The sequence below is a fragment of the Aythya ferina genome (assembly GCF_964211825.1).
Source record: "Aythya ferina genome assembly, chromosome: 6".
NCBI classification, from domain to species: Eukaryota; Metazoa; Chordata; class Aves; order Anseriformes; family Anatidae; genus Aythya; species Aythya ferina.
The window spans coordinates 37,369,402-37,382,335 of NC_140303.1; the positions used below are offsets into that span (position 1 = coordinate 37,369,402).

A 12,934-nucleotide genomic window follows, 5' to 3' on the forward strand; every position below is an offset into this window, starting at 1 on the left:
ATGTGTGAACTCAAAATTGCCTTTATTCTAAATAATGCTCATGCTAATCATGCATTTGTTCCAGGTGCACTTGTACATTTGGACTCCATCTAAAATTTCTATGACACTTTAGTAATACCCTGTGCAACTAATAATGTTTTGGTTCCTGTCAAGTAGTTTTGAACTATCTAATAGTATTACTCAATGATTTTTATGCCATCTCCCAAACTATTATTTATTGATAAAATCAGTGGGTAAGAGTTTGAAAATAGCCTTAGAGTTGTGAGCTCCTTTCCTCCCAGCTTTGCAGCAAATCTAAGATGTGAGGATAGCGTGGGCCAGCATATATGTACCTACCAAACCTCAATTGCACAAACAGCAGTGCATATGTAACAGCCTAGGATTTAGCATGTGCTACCAAGAAATGTGCAGACCAAGAACACAGCTGTGTTCTCACCTTGGCCTTTATCTGTGCAGGCTTTGCTTGCTGGTGTGTGGTAAAGCATATCCTCCACCACATTTCCACTCTCTTTCTGCTCCATGAGCTCATCCTATAGGATTTAGGATTTGACTTTATCCTTGCTGTCTGCTGTGAATTACATTCTGATGTTTTTCAAACCAAAGGAAATCTAGAATGTTTTTGAAGGAGTCAGATTATGCTTTCAAGCATTAATTTTAGTGAAAGGCAGGCATCAGAATCCCTTTTCTGAAGTTCTGCTGTGCTTGGCAGTTTTTTCTTTTTGTTGTCTTATGTAATTACACTAACGTGCTATGCATGGAAATCTCTTGCAGTATGCTGTTGAGTCCCAGCTTCGACTTCATGGACTTGATGTGGAGAAATGCATGCTCATGATGCAGCCACGAGAGGTTGGTGAGACATAAGTCAGCTCTCCTCACTAATAGAAGTGTATTTCATGTGAGAGTAGTCATATATTCCCAAGTATTCTAGTGTCTGATTGCAGAAGCTGTAGTCTATTTCTTCACAACACTTAAATACTTATTTAGACAGACTTATGCAAGCCTTGCCTAAGTTTAAATTAGGTAGAATTTGAATAGCATATTCTGTTTCTGTTTTTTTTTGTTGTTTGTTTGTTTGTTTGTTTGTTTTTTTAGCATTAGAGGCCATTTTATAACTGTCTGGTTCAACTAGCATGTTTACCTTAAAAAATGTTACTTTCCCTATTTTTCCTGTTTGTGAAAAGCTGACAGTATCCTGAGAGAACTGTAAAAGTATAGCAGTTCATTGAGAAGTCCCAATGTCCTTTTAGTGTCCTAAGGTAAAAGATTGCCATAACATGAACAGCATTGTGTCTTTATCAGCATAGAACAAGGAAAAGGTCTGCTTTGAGTAATATGCAATTCAGATTAATTTGAAAGATTGCCTTGCTTCACTTTTTGCGGTATTAAGAACTTTGCCACCTAACTATAAACTGATGGTGACCTTTTGCTTCTGAAATCTGAGTCATCTTGTGAGTAAAGAGCCCATTCCTGAATGCTTGATAGATTTGCAAAGATTGTTGGGATAATAACAGTTGCAATACTTGCAATTCAACAGTCTTGTCCAAGCACTTTTCAGTAACAAGTCTAATTTAATTCTAGGTTTTCACTGCCTAATTGATCCCTAGGTGGTGGTATGTTTTACATGATCCCTTGCTAGGAGGATGGGGCAGTAACTTTCCTGTAAAGAATCAAGAATGAGTTTTTTTTTGGTTGAAGTTCCTCTATATTTAATGACCCCAGGTTTGGGGATTTTTGTACTTTTGATGATTTGAGACTTATTGTTTTTGAAATATAAATATGGCAGGTTTATAATAGCTTCCTGTGGGATATGAAGTTTATCAGAAAAGTACAGAGTGAAACTGATAGACAACTTTTAAGCCTCGCGAGTGTCACAAATTTCAGATGCCACATAAAAATCATTATATATGCTGTTTTTCACTGTAAATTAAATCTGTCTGAAATATTAAAGAGTATGAAGCATGCTAGAATATGAAGTGAATAGATATTTTAAAACTGGTACCTTCAAGATAAGTTTGCTAATGATTTTTTTTGAAGTAACTTACTCGTAGGCTACTTCATTGCTCTACCTTTGTATATCATTACCATGATAAGGATTTGCTTTTGATCTCCTTATGCAAGCAGCATGGCTCATGGTAAAATATAGATTATGAAATAAGAAATGACAGTTTCATTACTGCCAGAGCTGATGTAAAATGTGAGCTTTAACTTTGTTTTAGGGGGAGGAGACCTTGAGGATTGAAGACATCCTTTCTGTAATTGAGAAGGAAGGGGACTCTATTGCTGTTGTTCTGTTCAGTGGGGTGCAGTACTACACGGGCCAGCTGTTTGACATCCCCAGGATTACAAAGGCTGGCCAAGAAAAGGTAGGATTGCTCCAAACCCATCCTTTAAAAAAAAAAAAAAAAATAATTAGATCAATTTTCCTTGTGAAATGTTTTAAATTTCCACTTTTTGTGGAACAAAACAGCATAGGTGGAAACCTCAGGGGCTGTGATAAAAAGTAAAAGCATGCTGTGCACAAATCCTCTGGGGACTGTGCACTGCATGAAGAAAGAGGGCTGCAAGAGCAATCTCACAGGTGGGACTTAAGGTATGTGGAGAAATTATTCATGACTATTGACTTCTACCAGGCTTTCATGTGAAGATAGAATTTCAAGAAGTTCAATGGAGAAGAGGGAGGAGGTAATCAGAGACCCAATCTTTAAAGGTTTATTTGTGCTAGATTTCCACTCTTTGGCAAACTTTCATGGTTTTCCTCCTTTCCTGTGGTGTTTGCCCCCAGTGAGCAGGGAGGTGAGCTCCCACACAGCCAGTGATGCTCTGATTCAATGGATGAGTTTTCAGAAAACAAGCACTACATGAAGCACGTCAATGCCACAAGATGGCTGTGTTTAAGTGATGACTCAGCCGTAGGAACTTGCAGACAGTGTGCTCTATGGGCATAGCTGTAAAACGTCTTTAACCATCTCAATTGCCTCAGGAATCCAAGAGAAAATAGTTTTTAATTAAGTCTTCTTATCAACTGGAGGTCACCAGACTTTCTGTAGGGGCAGCCTCTTACGGGATGTACCTTATCTAATATAAACCACTCAAGGAAAAACTTATAGTATCACTGGGATTTTGCAAACCAGTTAACAATTTATATTTGATATTTATCTGTTTGGGGAGTTTCCTGGCTCATATCAGGGTATACATCTTCTGTTGGTGTAGGTTTGGTAGTGGAAATTTTTCTGTATATAAAAAGTTCTCACTGAGCAGCACAGGTGACAAAACTGGTCCCAAACAGTACAAAATGATACCAACTTCTTGACACAGATGAAGAAAGCCAAGGAAGAAAGAAAGGAGAGGAATTTGCTGCAGAGGTGAAAGGGTCTGTTCATTAGCCCCATGTAGCTCTAAACAACAACATGGTGTCTTTCTTTCCAGTACATTTATTGCTAACAAGTAGTCAGAATGCTAGGCTGTACATTTGATGAAAAGGAAGATAGGTGATTAATAGGATGATGCCAGTCAGTGCTGTGCTCAGTCATGCTCCTGGTGGCATCAGAACTTTTGTTCATCCACCAACATCTGTTTGTGTACTGCTTCTTCCACAACCCCCCACTGCGAAGGGTCTAAAAAGTGACTGAAATCTTTCTCCTCTACTGTAAATTTGAACAATCTGGGAAAAAAATCTATCACTTTATCTCCTCTCTTAAAGACGCTCACCGTACTGTGAGACACATGATCCAAGAGCTGTAGCTTCACTGAAGTCTATAAATGAACCCAGAGTGGCCAAGATCATGTATTCCATGGGAAAAAATAGTCACCAAGAGTTCATTATATGGAACAAAAATGTATTTGATTGTCATTTGAGAAGATAACCAAGACTTGTTTTAGAGCTAAAAATTTCCATAGGGCAATGCAAATAAAAATGTTAACTCATGCAGGAGGGAGCGTGGGCTGCGGAGTCCCCATGAATGCCTTCTCATGGATGTAGACACAAATTTTGCACACCTATACAGAAACTGTATCATACCATAGAGGAGAGCCATTTCAGACAGCAGATCAGTCCCCCAGCAGGCCCAGATAGATGTCAAATGCCCATCTCCACCTGTGTGCCTTTTTTAGAAGCACCATGGGATGCAAGCAAATCTCCTCTTTCAGAGATTAAGAAAGTATTCAAGAAAGGAAGAGAAAGGAATAAAGTATTTTATTTAACTGGTTTGTGGTTAGTGCATGTAGGACTAGGATCCAGGTAATTTCATGACCCAAAATGTTGGAAGTATATTTAAAGAAAAGTAATTCAGCTTTGAAGAAGTGCTTGAGTGCCCAGAGAGCCTTAAAAGCATGAGGCAACCCTGTTTTTACCCCACTGTCAGATACACTTAGCTCGACATCCTTATGAATTCTGCTTTCTGGGTTAAGTGATATTTGTTTACACAGAACTACTATATAGCATACTGTTACATCACATTTAAAAACAATCTTCATATTGCAAATATTTACTTGAGCAGCTATTAAATCAGCAATTCATGAAAAGTTTGTTGTGTTAATAGCAGTGGGAGGTTTTCCTGTATCCTGCTGCTTCTTGGTCTTGGATTCTGGTTACAAAAGAGCGAAGTGTTGGGTCTTCATAAGCAATTGGCTCTTCTGTTCCGTTATGAAATATTACTATTTTTGATTATGGAGAAGTTTTGATGAACTGTTGTACAGTCTTCGAGAAGTGAGGTGCAAAGGGAGCAGGTATAGTTAATATCTCTAAGGAAATATTACCTGATTTTTTTGTTTTATTTTGTGAAAAGTTTTGCTGTACATCCAAATGAACCCTGTGTTTGGAGTGCAATGGTAGGAAAATTCTGGCTGTCTTAATGCTGACGCTTCAGCTGTGTCTTACCAGACCAGAGCAAGGACAGCTCAATTCCTCGCAGTCTACAGTTGTCAGTGAGCTGTCCTGGAAGCAAGGAGTACCTTGGTCCCTTACTGATGATTGTTCCTTAGTCCTTCTGTGTAAATATAGGCACTTATGTTACTTCTAGCAATGGTAATCAGCACAGATCTTGCCTATGTGAGGTGGTAAGCATAATGATACTGGGATTTCATACATCTTGAGCAGATCCCAGGTGAGCAGCTATTTTTTAAGGTCTGCTTGGAGCAGATCTTTGTTTTTTTTCCTCTCCCCTGCCCCAGTATGGACTAATTAGGGAATGTTTTGAGCATTTAGGATCCAGTGCTCTTCCTCAGTGGAGACAGTGTAGTTTGTGCAGATGTTTCACTCTTCAAAAGCTAACTTGATGGCTGAAGGGGAAATCCAGATGCCATGCAGCAGACTGAGAAGAGCTAGCTGCATGGGGGTTTAATTTGTCTGACATCCAGTCCTGTTTCTGTCTTGAGGCTGACAAGCTTTCAGGACACTGTGTGAGCTTGAAGACCACATCTCCTTCTAGAGCTTCTGGACGTGATGAAACCACCAGTGGTTAAAATGACTCTTATGCACAATCTATTAATACAGAATGGCTGAAGTTCTTGAATTTACATTACAAGAGGGATATGCCTGAGAAGTCATATTCACAGGAAAAAAAATACAAGGCTGGTGATGAAGGGTAGTGAATGGCTCCATGCTCCTGAGCAGAAGAAACTAGTCTGGGAAGAGCTGACAAGCAAGAAGCTGACAAGGGGACAGTGCAAATAGAAGTGTCATTTGAGGAGGAAAAAATTTGCTAGTCAACCAGTGTAGCAGAGAGGAAAGTCCTGCACAGGTGGTCTTAATTGTAACCTACAATGGAAATAAAATTCTGCAATGCTGTACCCTGTCAGGGTTTGGCTAGAAGTCCGAGCTGCGAGCTCTGGAGGTCTGGAAAATGTCCTAGGATTCTTGAGGTCAATCATTTATGAATTAAGTTACTGATTTCCTTTTACATTTTTTAAGCCAATTTCCTAAGTTCTCTATGTATGTTAAGATTCCTTCCAGAGTGAAAGCTCTGCACATAGACAGCTTCATTAAGTCATTAAATATTAAATGAACTAAATTAAGCTTGAAAAATTACCTCAGGCTATTTTTCCATCTTAGGTCTCTCAGATAAATCAAAATTACAGTGTATTGTGTGAGAGACTCATCAGCACGCTCAAGAGGATGTAACAGTTTTCCTTGTTTCATATTTTTGTGCTTGCTGGAGAGGATGGAGGGGGCTGAATCATTTTATTCTTCTGTCAGTGAAGAAATGGCTGGCTTCTAGGAGACTCAAACTCTCAAATACAATTTTCATTTCATAAGTTATATTGTACTTTCCACTGTCTCTGTACGTATGTAAAGTATTTTAATCTCTTGAGTCCCAGTAGGAAGAGCTTTAAGATCCTTCATCTTCATTTCTTTTCCTGCCTCTCTCTAAATGTCCCAGCTTTGCTTGTGTGAAGCTGTCATTTCTCTCCCTCTCTCCAAATGTCATTGTCCATGCTGAGTTGTTACCTGCTGGTTATCAGCAGCTACCCAAGACTCTTTGCAGAAATGACTTTTAGATATTAAAATAAAACAGAAGAGGCAGGAGAGAGCACATGTCCTCTTCTTTGCCCATAGCAGATGGAGAGCTCTGTTTTCCCCCAGCTTGGGGAAGCAGTGTTCCCACGCAGCCCCTGTTCTGTGTGGCTTGTGCAGGGAGAGCCGTTTCAGTTTGTTTTACTTTTTTCATGCAATCTGTGTGGCTAAACATTCGATGTTCAGACAACTCGTGCCAGACGCCTTCCTGGGAAAGCAAAGCACTAACATCCTTTTGCAGATGATGACTTGAATAAAACACGAGTGGGCTTTTCTGTAGTGATGCGGAAAACCTGTCTGCACCAAAGATTTTCAGGCTCATTAAGTTTAACAGTGCTCTGTTGGATTTATCAAGTAATTTCAAAGCAGTGGGGAGCTGCTAAAATGTCTCAAATATATCCCCCGGGTGGCATGTTGGTGGCTGTCCTGTTTGAGGGCTCCAAGTGCATGGTGTTGGTGCAAGACAACCCTTGCCAGCCAGTGTCAATGTCCTTCACTGCTACAACAAACCATTGTTTTTTGTTTGTTTTAATTTTGATAATGTGCTGCCAGATGCATATGTTCTCCAAGACTCCTAATGCATTACAGTTTTCCTGTTTTCCATTGAATCCAGGGAATCTCTTGTATCAGTTTTCTAAAAAGTTTGTGTGGTACATATGTACGAAGGTAAATCTGGAAAACTGATGTGTTGAACCTAAGTTAGTGTCTTAAACTTTTTATTCAGTACCAGGTTGGCTTTAGTAGCTTATTTCTCTGAACCAAAGCCATTTCATCTCTGGATGTGAGCATTCCCATGGGCATCCACTGTGCTTCAGCTTCACCATTTCTGTTGATTTGTCTTAACTTGTTCCTCAGGGTCTCCATGAGGACAAAAACATAGAGGGTATGAAGGCTGGAATATTTATTTGAACTTTGGTTCTGTTTAATAGCAAATGTTTATATTGTGCAACTTCTACAGCAGAGAGTTTTCTTCCCATCACTTTGGGGAGTGAATTCTCAAGCAAACTTCACTAATGCTTCCACTAGAATTAGTGTCACATCTTAAAATGCTGCTTAATTCAAATCGTTAACTATCTTATATGGAAGATTGAATATACTGAAGTATTGTTTAAATAATTTAGCTCAGACTCCCTTCGTGCAAGAAACAGCAAGAGATTCTTTAAAAAAAAAAAAATCAAAAAAAAATTATTTTATTATCAGATGCTGTTTTTTTCTGAAGCCTGGGCTCTCACTCTTATTCCTACCATGCTGTTTGCAAGCTGACTGTTTGTGTTTTTTAAAGCAAAATGCAAAATAACATTTTATTTGTAGTCCAGGCACAAAAGGCAGTTTCATTTCTCTGGCCTTAAATAAACAGCAAAGATATGAATACATTTTTAGTTTAAAAAATGCTGCCATCCAGTGGCAATCTTGTGTGTAAAACTGCTACTTTGTGATCTCTGCCTCTGTGGTGCTTAATTTTTTTAGTGCCCTGCACAAGGTGTGGCTATTAAAAAATGCATCACTTTTAATGGAGAAATGGCAATGTATCTTAAAATTTTAGGGACAAATACAAAAATCTTTAAAAGTCCATGTTTTGCATAGGATGTTGATGCTCACAGTTTGGAAACTGGGGACAGGGGGAACCTTAAGCGTAAGTACAGAATAAAATTAAATGTTAATATATGAATAGCGTTGATATGCATATTACTTTTTTTTTTTTTTTTTTCTGGCTAGGACTTATAATGTAATACAATTTATTGAAATAATGTCTTCATTCTAAATACTTATTTCAAGTAATTCCACTTTACTGCATGAGAAAATCTTGGGAATCTAAATCATATGCAAGTGTCCTTGAAGACAAGGCCATGAAACGATTCATGATTCTAAACTTTAGTTATGGACTAGAAACCTTGTTTCTAGTTATAATTAATAACAGATGGAGTCAATAACATACCTGACTAGAGAACAATGTATACAGCTCTAAATATACTTTTTCGAAATAATTTTAGTAATGATTATCTTCGTAAGTAGCATATTAAATATCTCTTTCCTGCAGGGTTGCTTTGTTGGATTTGACCTGGCTCATGCTGTTGGGAACGTAGATCTTCATTTGCATGACTGGGGAGTAGATTTTGCCTGCTGGTGCTCCTACAAGGTAAAACAAACTCATTATTTGAGATTCTCTGGGATCTCATTTATGTGATGGGTCACCAAACAGGTAAGATGAAAAGAGCTGAGCTGTTGATCGAGGCTTGGGCTGAATGTTGCTGGTTCAAGGAAAGAGATGGGCACTGGCTTTAGAAGTGGTTTTCTTACAAGAAGTTACAAAAGGTAATAGTGGTAATTTTTTGTTTGACCTGTAAAGTAATGTGTGTATTAGTGGGTGGTTGAACATCTGCTGTGATAATCATACTGATCTGTGGTCACAGCATTAAAGGCTTTCCTCTTACCACATGGAGAAAATCTTGTAGTTATGCCATTTTTATAAATGGCCCCTAAATATGAAAACATCTTTGTCTAAACACAATTTTAGATCATACAATATCTTTTTTTTTTTTTTCAATTTGTTTTGAGATTAAGAAACAATAGGCACTGTTTGGTGAATTGTTTGGCATATATATATCGTGATATAAGATTGCTTTAGCCTTTTTTCTGCTAGACTTCCAATATCATATGTAAACCAAGAATATTTGCAGAACTACTCTGTGAAAATCCATCTGCTTCTACCTACATTAACACTTTGAGACAGATGCTAAGATCTCCAGTTAGAAACAATGAGAAATATTGAAATTTGTCTGTTTTATAGAGCAGGGTGAGGGAAGAAAAGCTGTTACAGATAACGAGCACAAAAAATGCTTATGTGATGATTTTTTTCTCTACAGTATTTAAATTCTGGAGCAGGAGGCCTAGCTGCTGCCTACATTCATGAGAAGCATTCCCAGAGTATTAAACCAGTGTAAGTTTGTTTCTAAGCACATTCAAAAGGTGCTGTGAAAGTACATAGCAGTCCTAGTCACAGACTAGTTATATGTATGCATGTATATACATATGTTTATATGGACAGATGCAGAAGAAATTCCTTGCTTCAAAGAAAACTCAGACTAATATTTGTTGCTGAGTGTTTGCCTTAGTGAAAATAGTAGTGCAAGTTTAAATAACTTGGTTATCTAATTTTTGTTAGCTCAGAAGGGTTATTTTATGCTAACTTTGCTATATTTTGAAATTGTTAATGTATGTGCTCTCATCTTAAATAATATCCTCCTTGAAGTCTATCTGTTCTAAACTAAGTATAATCATAAAAGAGAATGCTTATAATATTAAAAATAAGTAACCCAAATCATGTCTGCGAGACTGTTTAATGTAAAGAGAATACTTAACAACTTCCTTTAAAAATGGATTTTTTAAAATCATTGAAGTCTCTGGTTGGTGAACAAAATTAAAGACAATTTCAACTCTGTCTAATAGCTCTTTAATACTGGCATGTTTTCATTAAAATTATATCTACCAGTAAAGCTAGGAAGCATTAAGTGGAGATCTGTGTTCTCAAAGACTTCATAATCCATGAAAAGCTGTGCTGAGAACTGAGGTTAGCTGCATTAAAAACAACTACCTGTTATTTAGAATGTTATATGTCTGTACTCGATGTATATTAAGAACAGTAGGATTAGTACTTTTAATGCATTGACAAATGTAAACACATTCTGGCTGTAATCTTTGGAGAAATTGCTGGCACTTGCTTTTATTTTAGCTTGAGGAAGGCAAACTAAATCAGGTTTCAGAGAGAAATAATATTATAATAAGCAGCTTCACTGCACTATTTGCTGGTTTCAGACTGTCTAGACTCCCAGGAGATAACAGAATAACGCTGATAAGTTCTTCTCAGTCACCCATAACAGAAAACTCATTAGGATGACATATGACCTGCTGTGAGCCGATTCAATACTCACATGTGAATGCTGGCAAAATATTCCAAATACAAGGATATTTCTTCTGGAAAGGTATCTGCCACTTGCCCCTTAGGTGCAGCAGTTGGTCTTATGGCCAAACCTCTGGGTCACGGCTGTGGGGAACAGGGAAGATGCTGGGCAGTGGGGAAAAAAAGAGGGCCAGCCAGAAATCACAGAATGATTAATAAGAGGAATGAAAAAGAAACTCAAGGACTTTGAGTATTTCTTTCCCCTTGATGAAATTTTGAAACTTCAGTGAGGGCACTAGCTTGGTATTTTAGGTAAGGGCTTAAATTAGTTTTTCCTGAACTTGCTTCTTCATACATAGTCATTAACTTGTGCATTGAATCTGGATGCTGAATGTCTTCAATACAAATGCCTTTATGAAATAGTTTTGTTTTTCTTCAGCCAGGGACCCAATTAAGGATATATTTTCAAACTTCCTGCATAGACCCTTTGCATTATTTAATCATAGCTATTTCATATTTCCTGAGGTTTGATAATCGCTCATCAAATTGTTTATAGTTAATATGCCCTGTTTGCGTGGCTTTTCTTTCTTTTCCACATCAACCAGCCATTTCAGGTCTCCAGATAAGACAGTGAGACAAAGGAGAATTTGTCTATGTCAAAGTATTCAATTTTATAGCTGATTTAAATGCAGAACAATTTGCTATATGTTGTACAATCAAATAGAGTGGAATTTAACTGCTCTGGAAGTTGCAGCATTTATGTTGTATCTGAAAAAACGTCTTTGGCTGTCTTCTGAATCAAGGATGACACCCAGTGGCCAAACTTCATTTAAAAACAGGAGCACCAAACAGTGTCTTTGCATCCCAGCCCATATATAAGCAGCTAATTAAATTCCAGTCTGGTTGATAGCCTTTTGTCATATAAACCACCTGAAATATTGTTTTTAACTCACGGTCAGTATTATGCAAGTCACTTTACCCACCTGTATAGATTTCTTTAATTTGTTTCATCCTTCATATTTTCTGCAAGTTATTGACTAGGTAGTTATTTTTATATTGGACTAATATATTGTATTTTAATATAAAAATGTATGTTATGACCATAATTCAGAGAGGCAAACCTGGAATGTCTGCCAAGTGCCTTTTCCTATTACTTTGCTGGGGCAAAAAGGACTTAGGTGCTTATTGAAAACTAAACAGCTTAATCCAAATTTTTTATTTAACAGCCTCAAGCCCAGCTACTGCCTTTCATCAAAGACACTTGGGATTTTTTTTTTTAAAGTTCTCTGATGTCCATAAATATGCTTTTTTCCCTCATGCCAAGTCTTGCTAATGTGAATATTGTAAGCAAATGGGTGTTTGTGCTGTAGCTATGCCCAGTTTTAGAAGCAGAGTTCCCCTCCACCTGCTCTCCACAGGTGCTGCTCCATCCAGAGCTGGCTACTTGGACTATAAAACACTCATTTTCTGCTTTTTTTTCTAATGCACCTAGAGCTGTGCATAGAGATATTAATTTATTAGCCTTATCGCTAGCAACTAGGGCCATTCCAGAACTGGTCTGTGCTCTGAGTCTCTATAGACTGAGATTGTGGCAGCCCCTGTGTTTCGGAGCTCTGAAACAAGCAACCCCAAACCAGCATTATGCAGCCATACCATGTGTCACTTCCCAACAGACAAAAATCAGCACAGATTCCACTTCAATTTATCTATGCACAAGCTTCCCACAAGCTTTTAAAACCAGAAAATCACCAGTAAGGAAAAAACATTTGAGCCCAAGAGTAAGCTTTGATCCGTAGGCCTGATGGCCAGAAGATGGAGGCTATGGACAGCACAAGCTCTTCTGCTCTCTTCTGTGTCACTGAAAACATCATCTTCCACTCTGGCTTAGCTAGGTATAGTCCTCTAATTCACTGCAAGGGCCATGGGTCTAAAAGTTACATGTTGTAACCATCCTAATTAATATCTGTACCTGCACATGTGGAGCAGTCCTTCACTAGTCCACTATCTATCTTTCCACTGCAGTAAAACTGAATCAATCTGACATATAGAGGTCCCATATATCCCTATTCTCTCATGATCTCAGCTCCTTTGAAGTCTCTTTTAATACTCGAATAGCTTTTTTTTAATACCTGTTCTATATATCACAGTGCAATATATTCTTGGCTAATTGTGCTAGAGCAATTTCTCCCAGGGTGGAAACCTGGACAGAGCAGAGCTGTGAAAAACTACTGACATGCTTTGGCCAATGGCTGCAGATTGATCCTGTGCCACCAAATTTCCATGTAAATTCCTCTGTGTTACAGAGGGGAAACTTCCAAGAGACAACACTAAGGTGACAGAGTAATAGTGAAAATCAGCTTGACTCAAGTTTTGGGTTCAAGAACAACCCTTTTTCTGCTGCTAAATTTCTTCATTTATGAATAAATAAATAAATAAAAATTAAAGGTATACAGTAATGTGAAAGGTTGTGAGCATCTGGGATTGATGTCACAGCAGAAGTCAGGTATTCATAGCAGTGTATCTGC

General features: G+C 38.0%; 1 protein-coding gene across 22 annotated transcripts in view; it reads left to right on the forward strand.

Annotated features, from left to right (window-relative positions):
• KYNU (kynureninase) overlaps positions 1-12,934 on the forward strand; it is a 60,307-nt gene that overhangs the window by 26,990 nt on the left and 20,383 nt on the right. For all 22 annotated transcript variants that reach the window (XM_084523835.1, XM_084523829.1, XM_084523827.1 and 19 more), the window contains 4 exons: positions 772-846; positions 2,217-2,363; positions 8,550-8,648; positions 9,376-9,449. In XM_084523835.1, the coding sequence (XP_084379961.1) occupies positions 772-846; positions 2,217-2,363; positions 8,550-8,648; positions 9,376-9,449 (395 nt within the window). The remainder of the gene's footprint in view (positions 1-771; positions 847-2,216; positions 2,364-8,549; positions 8,649-9,375; positions 9,450-12,934) is intronic.